This window comes from Aristolochia californica, unplaced genomic scaffold (assembly GCF_029961685.1).
Source record: "Aristolochia californica isolate CCGP_79_NKW_82.1479 unplaced genomic scaffold, dmAriCali1.0.hap1 SCAF_12, whole genome shotgun sequence".
Lineage (NCBI taxonomy): Eukaryota > Viridiplantae > Streptophyta > Magnoliopsida > Piperales > Aristolochiaceae > Aristolochia > Aristolochia californica.
In genome coordinates, this window is record NW_027181793.1 from 1,407,971 (window position 1) to 1,428,356 (window position 20,386).

The following is a 20,386-nucleotide window of genomic DNA, read 5'->3' on the forward strand; positions in this document are numbered from 1 at the left end:
AAGTTCAACATGCAACCTAATCTACTGTGGCGCCGAATGGTTGCAATTAAATCCGGAAAAGAGAATGGTTGGTGGACGGATGGGGGAAGATTTTACAAGTTATCCCCTGTTTGGAAGAAAATTGCCAAACTCTTACCTACCTTCAATGATTTCTAACCATTGACAGTCTTCGGGTGGTTGGAATTTTCATCTCAGGCGGGCATTAAATGACTCTGAAGCTGTTGAAGCAACTGGCCTGATCAATTTACTTTCTGGTGTGGCCTTAAAAAATTCAGCCGATATACTCATCTGGACGCCCAACAAACAAGGTATGTTCTCTACAACCTCAACGTACCATCATATGATTTCATACCCTCCTCTTCACGCAGAACATCCTGCTGCTTTTGCATGGTCGCTCCCGATTCCTCCTCGCATCAAATTTTTCATCTGGACGGTATGTCGTAAGAAAATCTTAACTTCTGACGCTTTGCAAAGACGAGGCATTAATATTTCCAATCCAGAATGCCCATTTTGCAACACATCTCCTGAAACAGCAGATCACACGCTTCTACATTGCGAATATGCTCATAAGATTTGGACCGAATTAATGGACAAGATTGGTTTATTATATTGCCCTTCGCAAGATTTACTAAACACTATTTTAACTTTGGTTAGCTCTCGTCTTCCGAAGTTAGGGAAAATCTTAATATCTTGTTGTGTTGGACACATTGTGTGGAATTTATGGAAAGAAAGAAACAATCCCAAATTCAATCAGAAAGCTATTCCTCGAAATATTCTTTGTGATCAGATAGTCGGTCAAGTTAGCTCTTGGGTTCTCCTTCGCAAAGAATTCTGTGATCTAAGAGCAACAAATATGAGGGAAAATTGGAGTAATGTTGCGAAAATGTCTCTTAGTTCGAAGGTTCCTATTATGATAGAATGGACTAGACCTCCTCTTGGACACTTTAAATTAAATTTTGATGGAAGTGCTTTCGGTTGTCCGGGCCCAGCTGGATTTGGTGGAGTAATTCACGATGATCAAGCAAATCTTCTCTTCACTTATGCGGGTCCAATTGGAGTATCAAACTCTACTTGTGCGGAATTACATGGCTTGCTCAACGGGCTGAAGCTCTTCAAACAAAAAAAGGACGGTGCTCTCTTGATTGAAAGGGATTCTCAAGTTATTATAAACTGGTGTTCCAAGCCATCAAAACCTCCTTGGCGTCATTGGAAGATTTATGATGAAATTTTTAATTTAACTTCTGTTTTATTATGTACTTGGAAACATGTTCCAAGATCCGCTAATCATTTAGCCGATGTTCAAGCTAAAAAAGGCGTTACCCTCCAACATCTTGTTGTAGAGGAAATGTCTTTTTAGTCTTTAGGTTTGTATTTTTCTTTTTTGAATACATTTACAACTCTTCTCAAAAAAATAGGTGCCAATTAACCCTGTCAAATGCCTTTTTCGAAATCCAACTTGAGGATAAACCTAGGGAGCCACTTGAAACGAGAGCATTGCTTCCGGTGTACGAGATCGCTATGAGCAAAAACTTGCAACTAGTCTTGAAGAACATAGCACTGAGCCGTTTAAAAAGGGGAAAGACATATGGACTCCTCGTCAGAGTGAAGGGCAGTCATCTAGGATAAAATGGAGGCTTTCTCAGCAGTGTGGGAAGTTTGACGCTCCAAAGACCATCCAAGCAAGAGGAGCTTGAGAAGCTTGAGCTTAACCAGGAGGGAGCATCCTCTAGGGCCGACAGCGACAATTTTCTTCCAAAAGGATTGGAAAGAAGAATCAAAAGAGGCATCCTTGAGCCAAGCATTGTTAAACCTGAAGGGCGGGGGGGCCCAATTGCCGAAGTGAGTATCTATCAAAATCGGCTCCGAACTTTGCCAGTTGCATTGTCATAGAGTCGAAGCCAATCCTCCTTAACGAGGAATTTGTCAAGCTTTGACACGACGGGGGGATGTTGACCATTGGACCAAGTGAATGCCTTCCCAGATAAGGTAATTTCATCTAGGTTCCAATAGCCAATGAAATCCGCAAAGAGTCTCATGGAGGTAGTAATCCTTCCAGTAGGCGGAGACTTCTCATGGCAAAACCAAATCACATTAAAATCACCAGCGAGCAAAAGAGGGATAGGCCATCGCTGACAGACTAAAAGGAGGTCATCCCAAAAGAGGTGTCTCTCATTGTGTCGAGTGGGACCATAGACCCCCACAAGGCACCAAATGCTACCCGAACACTTATCCCGAAGCTTGACGCCAAGAGAGTAACTGCCCTGATAGATATCAAGGACCTCAATAGTGTCGGGGTCCCCAATAAGGAGGATTCCTCCCACCGAGCCAATGGTTTCTACAGTAAGCCAAACGGGTTTCCTTCAGGGGCCATATATGTCGCACAAAATTGAGGGGGAGAGAGGCAGCCTTAGTCTCTTGAAACACAGCAATGATGGACTTGGTAGAGGAAAGGAGGCTCCATATAGATGCACGGCACCATGACAAGCCAATTCCACGGTTGGGGGGTACTGGCTTGGTTATTTCCAGAGTAAGGGAGGGGGGTTGTCAGTTGGAAGTAGCTAGGGACTGTCAGGAAGCTGGTGGAGATATGAAAGGTCGTTCTCGGGGGGAAGGCGAGGAGGATGGGTGCCTTTTGGTGCACATGAACAAGGAGAAAAGAGGTGAGCATGGCTGGCAGAGGAATAGGTTTGTCGGGGGGCCTGCGGAGGCACATCGCTGGTCGTGCCAGGGTTGCATGGTGAGGGTCGTGATTTCTGGAACGGATTAGAATATGGGGTATGTGGTAGGTGAGGTGAGGAGGGCTAAACACATGGCGCTTAGTAGACAGGTAAAAGTGCTGGCCTTGGTGAGTTGGCAGTCTGGAGCTGCGAGTCACAAGTTGGCTCATCAGAATGACGATCCGCCTCAAAGTAAGAAATCCACCATAGTGTTGAAAGTGATTCGGACCCAGAAACAGGCATTATCAACAACAATGCACCTAAAGTGCTGGCCTTCACAAGGGCAAAGGGGGTTGATGAGGAGGTGGGCCTCATCCAACCAGTGCCAGTGCTCAGTGGCAGAGTTCAATGCAATGATTCACCCAAAGTCGGCAATAATGCCTAAGAAGACCGCGGATTGCCAGAGCTCCACCTGTAGGCCAATGATGGAAGCCTATTGGTCAAATTGACTAGATGGAGTCGAAGGGAGCCATTCCAAGATGCCAATGACACCAGAGATGGGGCTAGGAGGGCGAGGGCTGCCGCCTTGTCTGGATACATGCAAAAATTGTATTAAGCCAAAAGGCAAAGACAAAACTACAAAGAAGGGGATCCCTCATTGTTAGAAGGCCTTGAAGCCAGTCACCTATTGGAAACTTTGCAGCCAACCAGAATTCAAGCTAAAAAATCAGATAAATTAATTTGGTGGCCAGATAAAAGTGGCTCTTTCTCAGTCTCCTCCGCTTATCTTGCTATTCGAGGAGGGATCACTCGTGGTCCCAAGCATGCAGTAGAATTCACATGGCGACTTAGAGCCCCCCCAAAAATAAAATTCTTCATGTGGAGTGCATGCCGCAACAAGATTCTCTCTGCTGACAACCTCAGAATTTGTGGCCAACTCGGGGTTGACCCCATTTGCCCTTTCTAGCATGCAAATGAAGACTCTATTAGCCACCTGCTTATTTTGTGCACTTTCTCTTGGGGAATTTGGATGTCAATTCTTAGAAAAATTGGGCTCCAATTCTGCTTCCCTGAGCACTTGGCTGCCACCTGCCGAATGCTTGCTAGGACTCCTATCCCCGGTCTTGGAAAATTGATGATCTCTACTTTATCCGCATTCATCCCCTGGGGTCTCTGGCTGGAGCACAATCAAAGAAGATTCAATGCCAAATTCAGTACTCAAGATAGAATCATTGAAACCATCTCAGGCAATATTGCTACTTGGCTTCACTCTAGAAAGACCTTCTCCACTTTCTCGGGATCATCCATTAGAAATAATTGGAGAAGTCTAGCCCAGCTCCACATCTCTTCGAAGCCCCCTGTCATCTGCGAATGGACCCCGCCTCCTACTGGAGTCCTTAAATTGAATTTTGACAGATCTTCTCTTGGTAATCCTGGCTTAGCGGTTTCGGTGGCGTGATTCGTGATTCTTTTGGGAACCAAATCGTCTCTTTCTTCGGGCCTCCCGGTATTGCAACCTTCACAACGGCTGAGCTTCAAAGTCTTCTTAATAGACTTAGTGTTTTTTGCGATCATAGCTCCGGACCGATCCTGATTGAGGGAGACTCTAAGGTGGTGATCGGTTGGTGCGAGAATGCCTTTTCACCTCCGTGGCGCAATTGGGATGCCTTTTTTGAAATTCTGGATATTGTTAATCTTTTTTATTGTTTCTGGTCTCTCATTCTGAGATCAACGAATTTTGTGGGTAATGCTTTAGCCAAGCAAGGAGCCTCCTTGCCATCTCTTGTTGTCAGGAGTTAGCTCCTTTTTGCTCTCTTAATAAAATCACATTTCATAAAAAAAAAAAAAAAAGAGGGGGATCCCAACAACGAGGGATTGAAGGGAGACCCCCTCTTTAGCAAGAAAGTCAACCAAACAATTTGCTGCTTAGGAATATGACTCCAATTTCAAACAAAAGAGCCGACAAACTCAAGAATCTCTAGAACACATGATTAATGACGCCAAGGAGGCTCATTTCGCTCGGAGCACCAATTGATAACACATCTAGAATCACCCATACACGAAGAAAGCCCTATAAATTGTCTTTGAAAAATGATAAGGCTGTCCTAAAGCCTGGAGCTCGACAAACGGGGAGTCAAAAGCTCCAAGGAGGCCTGCATATGTGGGAAGGAAATCACCCCATTGAACCCAAAAGCATGGTTTCCAATGGATCCTGGTATTACAAAGCTCAATTGTTGTTTTTAAAAGGTTCCTTATTTACTTCCACAAAACTGGACTCATCAACAAATTAACCCTTTTCACATTTATCACACCCTGTTCTGCTCATATTCTCTAGAAGTGGCACAAATATGGACAGAATGGATGCTCCAGTCTACACATTTTTTTGCCTTCACTTTCTTGTTGGATTGAGAAAGCATAGCTGTGTATGTTCTGATACTTTATGGTGTAAAACATATGATATCATTAGCATTTCTTTTTCTTTTCAAGAAACTAACCATTCAAGGTGATCATCTGCCTCACATTCAAACTTGTATGCCACTACATAGTCCAAACTTCTCATTGCCAAACCTACTACTACTAAAATCAATCACAAACAATGACTGTTCATCTGAAAGGAAGAGGAAAAAAAGACTTCACATGGACGGAAATTCAAATCACCTGAAAGGCAAACAATAATATAATAATTTTTTTTTTAGAACTGTTAAGGAATAGTCCTACATGGATTAGTGAGTACAAAGATCTTGAGTTTCTTAGTTGAGAAAGAGGCTTCCTAAGTTGGCTAGTCATTTTGAGATGGGTAGAGCAGGTACTCAAATGTGGGCCTACACCTAAACTATCCACTTATTGAGCCACAAAAGAAGGTCTGCACCTAAATTGTCCATTTGTAGAGCCACGAAAGAGGGCCTACACCTAAAATTACCCACTTGTAAAGGAATAGTCCCACAAGGATTAGTGAGTACAAAGATCTTGAGTTTTTTAATTGAGAAAGAGGTTTTTTAAGTTAGCTAGTCATTTTGGGATAGGCCTTGGACCCAACTTTACAAGAAGAATAAAAATTTACAGCATTTTCATTAAAGGAAAGCACATAGAAGGACAAATTTACCTCCTCAGTGCTTGTAAATGCACAAAGCAGGGACTGCTCAAACACCTGAAATAAGAAAATGATTCCAGTCAAAAGGCAAACATTTTCTCTTCTTCCAGTAGCAAGCAATTGCAAGAACCAAAGATCTGCACATATAGTACACTTAAGAGAAAAAACATACAGTAGCTAGCTCTTCCTCAAGAGCATTAGCACGCTCCAATGCAAGCAAATACCGAGACCAGATTTCCCCAATCCAGGAACAGTTCTTCGTGGCTCGGGAATAGAGGCTCCTCACAACACTTGGAACCTAGACAAAAAAGTTCAATAAAATTCAACCACTTCATAATGTGTTTAGAGAAAAGGAAATGTAGGTAATAACCTTCAAATTTCTGTCTACATAACGAGTATAACCAAGCCACAGATCACTTGAGATTGGGTATTCTGAAACAGCACGCTCATACAGATTTTGGACTCGAACTGGATCTCCAAATGATTCTTCAAATTTTATATATGTCTGCAACAATGATTTCAGTTTCATATACGAATAAAACATCAAGATCAAAGCACCTAAATTTAATTTGTTATAATTTATGACTTAACGTCTCAATAGCTACTCATAGACCATCAAAAGTTAATTCTAAACAAGAAAAAAAAAATTTGCTATTAAACAGACCGCTGGTCATATCATGGAAGCCAGTACACATCTAATCAGACATAAACGTGTGCATTAAAAACCAAATTTGTTATGATGTACAATCTAATGCTGTTGACAAAAGTACAAGATCATCAGAAATTAATGCAAACAAAAGAGAGAAGTTTTTTGCCATCAAACAACCTGCTGATTATAGCATGGAGACTATTGCACCTCCAGTTGAGACAAATCCTTACATTAAGACCATCATCGGGTTCCTCCTAACCGAGGATGATTTGCGGGTTTATGAGGATTATATGGGCTGCTCCATCTCTTCTCTGCCAACCACTTATCTGGGTCTCCCTCTCTTCGACAAGAGGCCTGATAGGACGCTTTGGAGTCCAGCTATGGAGATGATGGAAGTGCATCTATCGACATGCAAAGGAAAACTCCTCTCAAAGGCCACCCATCTTACCCTCCGAAAACTCATGTACTGCAAGGATCCCCCAGTACCTCATGTCCTTTATTCCCTGCCCAACATCCATCTACAATTGTATTATGAAGAGGTTTCTTTGGCGTGGGACTGATGAAGACTGCAAATATCACCTTGTCAATCGGAAGAATGTTGCTCTCCATAGTCTATGGGAGGACTGGGTGTCCGCAGCATCAAGGAGTTGAACGAAGCTCTTCTTCTCAAATGGCTTTGGCGCTTCAACACCCTCCCTAGACTTATCTAGAGATATGACTTTGAATTTTGAAGTTGTGTTTGATGTCCTGTTGGTGACTATAACATTAACATTATTATTTTAATTGTTTTTCTTTTAATTTACTTTATTTTATTTCAGTTTTAAGCCACAGGGGTATTTTTGGAATATTTCATTTATAGGGGTATTTTTGTAATAATTTATCTTAAACCTTGTAAGGGTGAACCCTATTTAAGGGGTAAGAGTAATGAAAAAGACAAGCATTGATTTAAGGTTGATTTTAGGTTAAACAGGCTTGGAGCTCTCCTTGACGAGTTCTAGGGTTTTCAAGCTTCCCTTTGGCTTGATCTTCATCTTTCTCTTCTTCCTCCCTACAAATCCATGTGTCAGATCCGGGGCCGTAACACTCCAGTTGAGACAAATCCTTACATTAAGACCATCATTGGGTTCCTCATAACCGAGGATGATTTGCGGGTTTATGAGGTTTATATGGGCTGCTCCATCTCTTCTCTGCCAACCACTTATCTGGACCTCCCTCACTTTGACAAGAGGCCTGATAGGACGCTTTGGAGTCCAGCTAAGGAGAAGATGGAAGTGCATCTATCAACATGCAAAGGAAAACTCCTCTCAAAGGCCACCTATCTTACCCTCCGAAAACTCATGTACTACAAGGATCCCCCAATACCTCATGTCCTTTATTCCTTGCCCAACATTCATCTACAATTGTATTGTGAAGAGGTTTCTTTGGCGTGGGACTGATGAAGGCTGCAAATATCACCTTGTCAATTGGAAGAATGTTGCTCTCCATAGTCTATGGGAGGACTGGGTGTCTGCAGCATCAAGGAGATGAACGAAGCTCTTCTTCTCAAATGGCTTTGGCACTTCAACACCCTCCCTAGACTCATCTGGAGATATGACTTTGAATTTAAGCTGTGTTTGATGTCCTGTTGGTGACTAGGAGGTAACCATTGGAATCTTTCGCCACTATGGAGATTTCTCACCCTCTTGCAACCTCTATCTGCCAAAACCATCCGTCACCATGTGGGGGGTGGCCGGAATACTAAGTTTTGGGAAGACTGGTGGATTGATTGAACCCCTCTCAAGACCGCTTTCCCCGGTTCTATAATTTAACTTGTAATCAAGCTGCTTCGGTTGCCAATTCTGGAAGAGGAGATGATACTGGTGCTGATTGGGACTTCCAATTCCAAAGGGGGGTGAGGGAAGATGAGGTTGAGGAGGCTTGCAGGCTCATTTCCTCTATTGACAATGCTAGGCTGCAAGATAACTCGGAAGACAAGCTCATTTGGACCTTTGAGGAAAGTAGCAAGTTTTCTGCCTCTCCCGCCTATGTGATTCTTAAGGGATGGCAATTTGGCTTTGTGCATGATGCTGCTATCAGTTGGCACTGACAAAGATTTCTAGATGAGTGAAGCCTGAAGAGAACACCCAACGTCCACCACTGAAGGCTGACGGAACAGCCAAGACAAGAGCTCCCAGCTCTGAGTTTACGTGGACAGAACCTCCACCAAATGAGGCTGACAGCACAGCCAAGAGCAAGAGCTCCAAGCTCTGAGTTCGGTGGACAGAAACACCACCACAAGTGGCTGACAGAACAGCCAAGGAGAAGAGCTTCAAGCTCTGTGTTCACCGTGAGCAAGAAGACACCAAGGAGGCTGGAAAAACGGGAGTGCTGCTCCCCTCTTCTTCTTTACTATTTAAACTTAGGGTTAGGTCAATTACAATACAGCCCATGGGCTAAATACAATGCAACCCAGCCCAACTAATCCCTTTCTAATTAACCTATGTACATGACATAAATTATACAACAAATATTAACATAACCTATCTGATATACATTCCAACATATGATAACAAGCACACCACAGCCAGCCCTAACACCCCCCCCCCCCCCCCCCCCCCCCCCCATGTCCGCTTCTTCCTCTGGAGATAATCTCAAAGAAGAGGCAATGCTGTTCAAATTATCTCTTGCAACTTCAATGTGATTTGTAATAAAAGTTTTGAAGATTTCTTCCTTCATTGCCCATTCACTTGGTGCATTTGGATCCATTTACGTGGCAAAGTGGGTCTCTCTCTCACTCTCTCTCACTGTATACCCAACAACCTTGTTCAGCTCTACTTTCTTGGCAAGGGGACTTGCCTCCCTAGGATTGGCAAGCTCCTCCTCTCAGCTATTCTGGCTCATGGGGGCTTTGGCTTGAGCGCAAAACCAATGATTTCGCAATCTGAAGGCTTCGAGTGATGTGCCCCCCCCCCCCCCTCTCCTAACGGCATCAAACTAAACTTTGATGGAAGTGCCTTAGGTTGCCCTAGTCTGGCGGGTATTTGTGGAATTTTATGGATCCATGAAGGAGTTATCCTTGCCCCCTCCAAACATTTTGGGTGTGCTGACTCAACGACTGTTGAGCTTTTGGCACTCAAACAGGGGCCCCTCATCTTCTCTAGCAGCCTTGGTGATCGCCTTTGGGTAGAGGGTGACTCAAAGTTTGTGATTAGAAGCTGCTTGACTCCCTCGGACCCTCTGTGGAGGCATTGGCAGACTTTTTATGAGATCCATGATCTTTCCTCTTGTATGACTATTACTTGGTTTCAGGCACCTCATTCAGCCAACTCTGTGCTTTTTGCTAGGCAAGGGGTTGCCCTCCAATCCCTCGTTGTTTAGGCTCCTACTTGCCTAGGTTGTAATCTGCTTGGCTTTTGCCATTAATAAAATCTCATCCTTCTCAAAAAAAAAAAAAAAAAAAGCTTGAAAAAACAACTTTTAAATTTTTAATATGGTCAGTAGGATAAGGATGTTCTCGTGAAGCATCCATGAATACTTTCCTTCAGAAACTAAAGATCACTGAATTAATTTTAAAATGCATTGCATTGCTTCAATTACATTTTTTGCCCACTAATTTACACTATCCATTACACCTCTACTCCTCATAAGCATAAACCAATCACCAATCACTGTGACAACCAAAAATATAAAATTCATCTCCTGCTCACTATATTGCTTTTTTGAGAACATAGCTGCTAGTTGGAGGTATGTTTAAAGAACTGTCTGGATGGAAAAAATAAAAATAAAAAATATTTGACATGAACATAAAAGGTAGCAACCCAACCCTGCCTCATTAGTCATAAAAATATTGGAACCCCATCCTTGCCCACCATCTGATAGGGTTGATTTCTCGACCCCATCCCCAACCTACAATATCTATGTGAGCCACGGTATGCCCTGTCTCAATCGCAACCTTCATGAACAAAATACCGCAGTTCGGAGCATTCTTGTAAGATGTATAAAATATAAGTTCAAAATTAAGGAAAAACGTACTCAATGATGAAAGATGTGATCAACAATGTCAAAGAGACATTAATTGACAAACAAATTGTCATGGCAAGTACCGAGGGAAATATTTAACAAATCCTATCAGGTTCGTTGCTGAGGGATCACTCAGTGAGAGCCCCCCTCTTCTCCATAAAGGTAAAACGTAGGTTGTGCCAGTTCCATCCATAGAGCTCAATGACTCTCTAGAAGAAACATAGTATATTTCAAGCCCATAGCATTAACTGAGCAAGATTCCTAGCTCTGTCACCTTTTTTTGAGACCACTCAATAAAAGAAATATCTCATGAACAGCTAGTTATTTAATCCTCATGGCAGTCACAAACTTTTATTTTGGTTTTTTACTACTCTCATCTGTGTGGAGACTAACAGTATCTAACCTTCTCATTTTCCTAAAGAAATTCTTATCACTGTTTAAAAAATTATAAACAAAAAAAAAAAAAGAGCAGCTTTTATGTCCTAAAGCATGTACAGGTATGTGATGAAAGAGGTTTCACTAGGTCCTCCCTAACAAGAAATGACAAACTATAACACCTGAAAATGAGAATTCTTAACTGACTTTTATAAAGGATCTATTTCTGTCAGAAGAATGTAAGATAGTGATCAATTTTATAACAATCAACCATACCATAAACTGTTGGAGTCTCTCTGTATCAGATATAGACTGATCGGAAAGACGGTCTTCATAACGAGTACGAGCATTATACATTTGCAGTGCCTTTTGATACGCAGAGATAATATGCAGAGGGATTCCATTCATGTCATCAGACTCAATTTCCATCTTATTTCCTTGTTCAGTCTCCCACATCTTGTAGGCAAGCAATGTCGAGCGTAATCCAGAATGAGGAACAGATAACTGACGATGGAATAAACTTTGAATTCTCTGCACCTGTTTTACTTTCTCCTGCAATCATGTTGGAGAGAATCAAGTAAAATCAATTACAAACATATGTGACTCCAAAAGAATTAATCCAATGAAACCTTCCTCACAAGAAACAAAGTAGCCAAAGTAAAGTTCACGAAATACTAAAAACATAACTGACTCAATCTAACTAATGTTTCATATGAAATGAAAATTTTCAGTAGAACAAAATTAGAATGCACATTTCTTTAGAATGAAATTAGAATTTACAAAAGATAGAACATATAACTGTTGAAAAGTAATGATCAAAGTGCTAATGCCCACACAAATAAATAAGAAAATAAAGCTCTTCCGCTAGTCAAAGTGCTTAAAAGTGCCTGTGTTAAACAATGATGAAAACAAAGAAGAAAGAAGTAACGTGCCTTTTCTTTCAAATTTCCAATAAACAGGACATTTTCTATCTTCTTCTACTACGCCAACTACAATGGTCAAGCACATGAATCTCCCTCCATTCTAGTTTCTCATTGTACAAGTATGAGAAGTTATACTAAGACTCCTTTGTATGAAAGTAGATGTGCATTGCAAGTATCCACCATCTCCCACTAGGATTAAAAAAAAAAAAATTCCTCTGCAAACAACTTTATAAATTAATGATGTTGGGGTCAAGAAGAATAGAACTCTCGAGCCTGCAATTCTTCTTCTTTCTACTCTCTTTTCTTTGCTGCTCTACTTTCCTACATCTCTCTCATCCTCCCAATTCTCAGCTCCTAAAGGACTCCAAAAATGCAACATGGTATTAGAAGAGATTCTAGAGTCCCATAAAGGCTACTACTAATGGAGGAACTAATGGAACTGTATTGTGATAAACAAGCAGCTATGCATATTGAAAATATTCAATCTTTTATGAATGTACAAACAAATTGAAGTGCATTAATTTTTTTTTGCAATAAAAGGTGAAAAAACAAATTAATTTACCCAACAAATGCATCACAAAAGCAGTCGTGCTTTATGATGGCATTAAAATCGGTTCCATTGTCTTCAATTTGTTGCAAGCTAGGAAGCAATAATCTATATGCTCTAACTTGAGGGAGAGGGTTTGAGTATGAGAAGTCATATGAGAATTAGGACCCCTTGGTACAAAAATAGATGTAGATTGCAGGTATTACATCGTCTCCACCAGGATTAGAATTGGTGGATTATCCTCTTTAAGCAACATTATAAATTAATGGTTGAAAGTCGAGAAAGGCAGAACTCTGGAATCAGCAAGTCTTCTTATTTCTCATCTTTTTTCTTTGTTCTTCTATTTTTCTCACTTTCTCGTCATCTCTGCTCATATGTGACACTAAAAAGCATCTTGAACTAAGTCCATGTCTAAGTTACCATTTTTCAAGTCTTTCATCACTACTGCCATCCATGTCACTTTCGACCTTCTTTTATTTTTATTTTTTTTGGAAAAATTCTTCTATTTCTTGTTAGTTCATTGACCAATAACAACAACCTTCCTTACTGGTATTAGCATCCTTTGAAGATATTCAAATTTCTCAAAATGTTCTGGTTTGTTTGAGCTACACTCCTGAATGCTATCCGCAATGCTCAACCCTATTTAACTTTTCATAGTTCACCACACAGTAGTCTCAATACTTCATCCACATACCCTTCATCTTCTGTAAATACCCTTTCTACTTCCAAGATAAATTATGGTTAGTCTAATAGCCACCCTATTAAATTTTGCCTTCATCTATCACAGTATATGCCTAGACCATCTTTAGATGGGAATCAACACATATCACAGTAGTCTCATTTGAATTTTACTTGGACCCACATCCCTAGGTCTGCCAATCACTTGGCAAATTCTCAAGCTAAACAGGGTATTTCCCTCCAACACCTTGTTGTGGAGGAAGGCCCGCTTAGTTAGGTTTGTATATTTTTCTCCCTCTTTTATAAAAATTTTACATCCTTTCATAAAATAACATTAAAAAAAAAATCCTCTTCCCTTGATTGTAGTTGGGTGCATGTGCCTAGATCAGCCAACTACCTTGCGGATTCTCAAGTTAGACGGGGCACATCCCCCAAATCCTTGATGTGTTGGGAGTCTCCCCCCCCAGAATGCATCTTCTTTTCTTTAGCTTGTCTTAATAAATTCACACTTTTCATTAAAAAAAAACACATCATCATGAATTCATTTTATGAGTCACATCCACCTCAATTTTCCTTTCTTTCATATAAAAAAGCCAAGATAGAGAACAATTCTTTTTGGGGAATAGATTGGGCCTAAATAGGCATTGACTCATGTGTTCCTGACTTTGCCCACTAAAATCGCAAGTCACACCTTCACTCTTCAATAACTGCACTTTACACTTTTTTTTTTCCCAATGTCAACCTCCTTATTTCTTGCTTTTGTTCATTGGACCGCACAAAAACAACACATATCGGTACACCAAGAGACAGTTTTTAATCCATCAAAGACAAGTGCAACAATTGGTTTAGAGCTCATCTTTCATGTCAACCCAAGCCCACTTTCACAAAAAGGCGCTTCAAGTTAGTAGCAAAAGAATAGAGAAAATAAAACCACCACTAACTAAGTTGTTGAAAAACTAGAGTTAGGGCATTTTGGTCATTTTACCTTGTCGTTATATTTCTAGATGTAATCTTGTTCTACATGTCAAACTATGTCTATGGACCAAATTTCATGTAGAGAGAACACGCAAAATAGGAGATATAGAGAATTAGGGTCTTCACTTAAAAGTAGGAGGAATGATGTAAATTGTACTTGTGAAGTTGGGTCTAAGGCCTATCCCAAAATGACTAGCCAACTTAGAAAACCTCTTTCTCAACTAATAAACTCTAGATCTTTGTACTCACTAAGCCATGTGGGCCTCTTCCTTAACACTCCCCCTCACGTGTAGGCCCTCTTTTGTGGCTCTATAGGTGGATAATTCAAGTGTAAGCCCTCTTTTGTGGCTCTATAAGTGGATAATTTTAGGTGTAGGCCCTCTTTTGTGGCTCTACAAATGGATAGTTTAAGTGTCTCTTTTGTGGCTCCACAAGGGGATAGTTTAGGTGTAGACCCTCTTTTGTGGCTCTACAAATGAATAGTTTAGATGTAGGCCCTCTTTTGTGTCTCTACAAGTGGATAGTTTAGATGTAAGCCCACATATAAGTACCTGCTCTGATACTATGTGAAGTTGGATCCAAGGCCCATCCCAAAATGACTAGCCAACTTAGGAAACCTCTTTCCCAACTAATAGACTCAAGATCTTTGTACCACTAATCCATGTGGGACTATTCTTTAACTCATTTTGGGATAGGCCATGGACCCAACTTTACATGGTATCAAAGCAGGTACTCGTATGTGGGCCTCCACCCAAATTATTCACATGTAAGAGCCAAGAGGGCCTCCACGTGAGGGGGAGTGTTAAGGAATAGTCATATGTGGGCCTCCATCCAAATTATCCACATGTAAGAGCCCAGAGGGCTTACACATGAGGGGGAGTGTTAAGGAATAGTTTCTCATTGATTAGTGAGAACAAATATGCTAAGTTTATTAGTTGGGAAAGAGGTTTCCTAAGATGGCTAGTCATTTTGGGATGGGCCTTAGACTCAACTTCACAGTACTCAACCCTCTCAACCCGAAGTTATAAATAGAGGTTGGAGACGTGCAGGTCCCCCATCTCAGTCTCTTTCTCAATTTTTCTCTCCTCCCCTTTCTCTCCTCCCCTTTCTCTCCCTCTCATTCTCTCTCTTCAACCTTCTTTCTTCTTACTTTTTTCATAAGTAAGAAAAAATAAAAATAACTTTATCCAACTAACCTCATTTCAAATTACCCCTAACTTAAGATGAATAGATTGCCAAATAATGGTCGCAGCCATTTGTATGGCTGATGCTTCAGCCAAAGGTTTGACCTACTAGCGTATAGCTCAGAGTAACGCTCTTCTCCATGTATCCTTCAACTTGAGGTTTAACCTCCTTCATTTGATGCTTCATTGGATACACTCTTATCTACTATAATTTTTATTAAAGCATTGATCATAGTTAAGGTGGCAAGAGAGAGAGAGAGAGAGAGAGAGAGAGAGAGAGAGAGAGCGAAAGGGAGAATCAGGAGAGCAAGAAGGAGAGCGAGAGTCAGGAAGATGGCGAGAACGGTGGCGGAAACAGTAGTTTGACGAGAACCAAGACCAGGGAAGACATTAGAGTGATGGCTCCTAGAAGATTGAATCAAGACATGAAGGTGAACATCAACAGGAGCAGGAAACTGACATTGAAGTTATCTTTCATCAAAGGAAAGGAAAAGAGGCCGTCACAGCTGAGCCTGTGACCAGCATCCCTACAACAAGGAGTTCCGCAGTCCATCATGCAGCACCACTGTTACCGTCTCTCTTGGACCATGATGATCAGGGGTAGAAAACCGTCCGTGGAAAGTCACACTGTTCGTAGCTAAGAAATTCTGGTCTGAGGAACCTTCCGGCTTGGAAGCACTTCTCTCTCCTTTACCCGAGTAAATGAGCTGATTCGTGTGACTGTCCAGTCTAGCATGAAGAGATCATTTATTCCATCCCTCGGGCTACATCCACTAGCTTTATCCAGCAATTTGATGTGGTTACTTCTAATTGGCAATCTGGAATGAGAACCAAAGAACTTTGGACAAGCAACATTATATTCTATTTCTCGGTCTTCCTGTACCACGGAATGAATGAATGCAAGATTACCTAGTGCAGAGAGGGAATGATAATGACCTAGATTTACATCCCAGAGGCCACCAGCTCTGGGTTTTGTTGGAAGAGTTTCAAAGACAAGATCCATAAGCTCACTCAAACCACTACCCAGACACAACACCCCCCAGAAACTATCAACTCCTTCCCCCCACTTCCACCAACCATTCCGCCTCCAGTCACCTCCCAAGCTCATAACCACCCAACCTCCACCAGTTCTGGGTTTTGTTGGAAGAGTTTCAAAGACAAGATCCATAAGCTCACTCAAACCACTACCCAGACACAACACCCCCCAGAAACTATCAACTCCTTCCCCCCACTTCCACCAACCATTCCGCCTCCAGTCACCTCCCAAGCTCATAACCACCCAACCTCCACCACCCCTGACTCCAAGCCTACCACCATCACTCTACTCACGCGCCTCTGGGAGGAAGGAAAGAAGCAACTTTCTCTTTCTGACATTGTTATGGTCAACAAGTGCTCTGATTGCATTCCCTCCATAGTCAATTGGTTCGCTGAAAATTTGAAGCTTGACTGTACTTTGGCTTATTCCTTCTTTGGTGTTATTCCACTTTCATACCCAAAGAGAATAGAGTTGCTGAAATCAATATTCCTCTCAGGCAATGTACTAGCATTTGCAAAATCATTGAGTGGACCCCATCCCCCCAGCAACCTCATGCAGAGGTGGTTAAATGTTTGGGGGCTTCCAGCGGAGCTTTGGCATAACCAGACCGAGGACCAATATTCACTGCCTATGTGTCCCTGCTACCAATCAGCACTCAGCGCCATGTTTAGGTCATCATCACCCCCCCCCCTTCGTGTCCAAACTTCAACTTCTGCCAGGGCCTGACAGACGATAAGGCCCAACTCATGTCAGATCTCACTTTGGATCTTCAGCAAATTCAAATTCGTCAGCATGTGAAGGATAAGATTACTTAGCGGCATGAGGAAAGTGGCCAATTCTCAGTGACCTCTACCTATTACCTTATTAATGGCTGGACTGACTACCCTCCTCCCCACGAAGCTGCCATTGCCTGGAGTCTCCCTGTGTCCCTCAAAATAAAATTTCTCCTCTAGTGCGCCATTCTTGATAAAATCCTAACAGCTGCTAACCTTTGGAAGAGAAGGAACACAGCTCCTTACATCCTATGCCCATTCTGCAATGTTGATGAGGACGGTCTCCCACCTCCTCCTTCATTGCCATTTCACCTGGAAGGTTTCGACTAGCACTCTCAGTTGAATCAGTCTTCACTTCTGCTTTCCTAGCAATCTTCTTGACACTAGAATCATCCTGGGCACCTCCATCCAAAGTTGGAAAAAATTCTGCTCTCAGCTTATCTCGCCCATGTCCCATGGACCCTTTGGAAGGAGAGAAATAGTAGAAGATTCAACTTCAACATCAGCAGCACCAAGCAAGTGACTAGCATCATCATTGTCCAAGTATCCGTCTGGCTCCACACCATGAAAGAGTTTGCCAACTTGACTGGAAATCCCCTTCAGACCAACTGGGAGCTCTGGCTAGTATGTCTGCCCCCTCCCATCCTCTCACTATTCTTGAATGGGAGCCTCCTGGCCCGGGCACCTTTAAACTTAACTTTGATGGGAGCCTCCTAGCCTGAGCCACCTCCAACTTCGCGCTCCTTCAGGGACTCATCATTTTCAAAGACCACCTCTACGGACCTCTTACCATTGAAGGTGATTCTCAAGTTGTGATTAGTTGGTGTTCCTCCTTCTCTGACCCACCTTGGAGACACTAGACCGTCCTTCACCAAATCTCAGATATTGTATCTGTTTTACATTGTTATTGGTCTCATGTACTGAGGTCAGCTAATTCTCTAACTCACTTTCTTGCCAAAGATGGAGCCTCCCTCCAATCCCTTGTTGTAATGGGAGTGCTCCCTTAGCTGGTTTGTATTTCCCTCTCCTTATAGTGCTCCCTTGGCTGGTTTGTATTTCTCTCTCCTTTAATAAAATCTTCATTTCACTCAAAAAAATAAAAATAAAAATAAAAAGAATTAGTCATAGCACATGAGGAGGCTGAAAAGGCTATCTGACTGGGACTAGGGGTTAACATAGATCAATAGGTCTTGTGTTTATTCTGCCCTGCCAAAAAGTTACTGTTGTCCTTCCAAAAGGACAGAAACCTCTAAGACAACCACAAATTGTAGGATATAGGACCCAAGATGACACACTCCACTGAAGTTATCAATTGTCTTCAATTCCACACTTTAACAGCATCAAGTTTCAATATTACAAGAATGACGTAGTTTCAATATTACACGAATATCAATCTTCCTTACCGCCACATCACTTTCTTCAATGGTAAGCAAGAGAGCTTGTTCATATTCCCTATATGTTTCCCAAATCTTATGCCCCTCAGCAACATGTAGCCCAGCTGCAGTTAGAGCACGCTCAAACAAATCTCTCATCTTTGAGATACCAGCAGGTGTACATTTGGAAACTGACGGATCATGCTCTTCAACAAAATTCACATAATCGCACCAAAGAGTGACAGACTGCAAGTGAAATAAATAAATAAATAAAACATTCAAGTTAGTTGTGTGAGAACATAGATAGGCAGAGTATTAAATAGCAACTTCTCCAGTCTAAAGTGGCCCAGTACCCACCAAATATTCTTGTACTGCTCTGTCATAAAGCTTCTCAATTTGACTGAAGGCTTCGGACCTATAAAGAATAGCAAAAAGAAGTGGTTAACCAGAAGGAGATGTTAGCATATTCAAGGCAGGTTAGGTTCGTCGCTAGGGCCAAGGGGTTTAATGTTTTAGGGATAATATAGCTTAGGGGTATAATGTAATAAAGATATTATAATTTAACAGTGTTATTTTTAAATTTTCCCCTTTGATCGTGGTGTAGGCACAGACACTACAATTAGTTTTCCAGTTGTTTCCAGTAGCAGCACAAATGCAAGGTAACCAGTCAAAAAAAATTACTTTCTAATAATAAAATTTTCTAATGCGAAATTGCTCCAATGAGAATTGACTTTCCGATCATTTTGCATCACGTGATGGACCAAACGGTCCCAAAATTACCTAATCTTATCCCATAACTCCCAACTCCAAAAATCGTACTGAAAAAAAGATATTACCCGTCACTTAAAGAAATTTCATCTTTTGTCCATTCCTGCCACATCGTGGGACTGAGAGGAAATAATGCATTCATAGTTTCCCTTGCTGTCCTTAGCTTCTCAATATTACCCAGTTTCCTCAGTAATCTAATGTACTGTATCAAAAACAAATGAAAAGATCATTAAAACAAGGTAATTTATACAAGTATATTTCCAACAACCAGTTCTGAGTACCTCCAAAGCAAAAACGAAGCTGAAGTGACAAATTCAACAAGAATAAAAGCCCCGGTAAACTGGTCGTGGATGGGAGGAGATAATAGGATAGGATATTCGAAGCTGAACGAATTAGAAAAAAAAAAAAATATATATATATACATGCAAAGGAGAAACACAGGCAAGCTCATCTCCAAACAGATTCGTTCAACATTATTGCTCTGAACTACTGTTACCTTCACGTGTGCGTCGTAATTAGGACTCTCCGCGAGCTCTTTCTCTACGGCTTCCAACTCCAGATCTTCGGCGGCCTCTTCATCATCGGAATCTGAAGAATCAGAAGACGAACTAGGGTTTTCCATTTTCAACTTCGATTCACTTCCGTCGTTTGTTCCATTCAGGGCCTCAAAGTGACATTCCAAAGACCCCGACATGTTAGATTCTGTAGCTAGGACTCGTAGAGCAAGTACAGAACACTTGAATTTGCGGTTCCGCAGTTCAAATTCCAGTCCGAATCCAGACTCTCCACAAGCCCCTGAAAGTTGAGCTTAGTGAACTTGGTGCATTAGGAAGGCATAATTTTTTGTGAATTTATTAATAGAATATTTTAAACTAGGATAGATTATAATTTTAAGTTAATAAAGAATAAAAATTTAAATTAGAGTTTTGTATTTAATAAAATATGTTAAAATAAAAAATTATTACAACTCTATCAAAATACCTTAGTTTTATAATATCTAATATTTTCTCTCTTAAGTTATTAATTAAATATAATATTAAAAATTATCAAAACATATAAATATAAAAAATAAAATTTTATTATATAAAAATACCAAAAATAAATACAAGTCTAATACAACCTAAATATTAAATTCGTTCAAATACAATAATCAATAATTTTACCAAAGTTGACATGTTAATAAATCTCAAGAATAAGTTGCTCTTGAGAATTGTATTGCATACTTCCTTTGAGTATTTCTTTGAAGACCTTCATAATTGACAAAAATCATCACTATCTTCATTTTCATTTGCGTTATTCCCCAAATTATCTTCTCCACTAAACTCATCACTTAACCATCATCCTCATTTTTAAATACA

General features: G+C 41.0%; 1 protein-coding gene across 2 annotated transcripts in view; it reads right to left on the bottom strand.

Moving 5' to 3' along the window:
- Positions 1–19,807, bottom strand: part of LOC137945735 (uncharacterized) — a 68,623-nt gene extending 48,816 nt beyond the window's left edge. The window contains exons 1-8 of one of the 2 annotated variants that reach the window (XM_068791730.1): positions 19,525–19,807; positions 19,097–19,230; positions 18,618–18,675; positions 18,291–18,506; positions 11,048–11,323; positions 6,119–6,253; positions 5,921–6,046; positions 5,761–5,805 (exon numbers count right to left, since the gene is read on the bottom strand). In XM_068791730.1, the coding sequence (XP_068647831.1) occupies positions 5,761–5,805; positions 5,921–6,046; positions 6,119–6,253; positions 11,048–11,323; positions 18,291–18,506; positions 18,618–18,675; positions 19,097–19,230; positions 19,525–19,722 (1,188 nt within the window). In that variant the 5' untranslated portion in view covers positions 19,723–19,807. Of the gene's footprint in view, positions 1–5,760; positions 5,806–5,920; positions 6,047–6,118; positions 6,254–11,047; positions 11,324–18,290; positions 18,507–18,617; positions 18,676–19,096; positions 19,231–19,309; positions 19,384–19,524 lie in introns of those variants that run through there. The other variant, XM_068791731.1, reaches the window with a different exon arrangement.
- Positions 19,808–20,386: the final 579 nt, after the last annotated feature.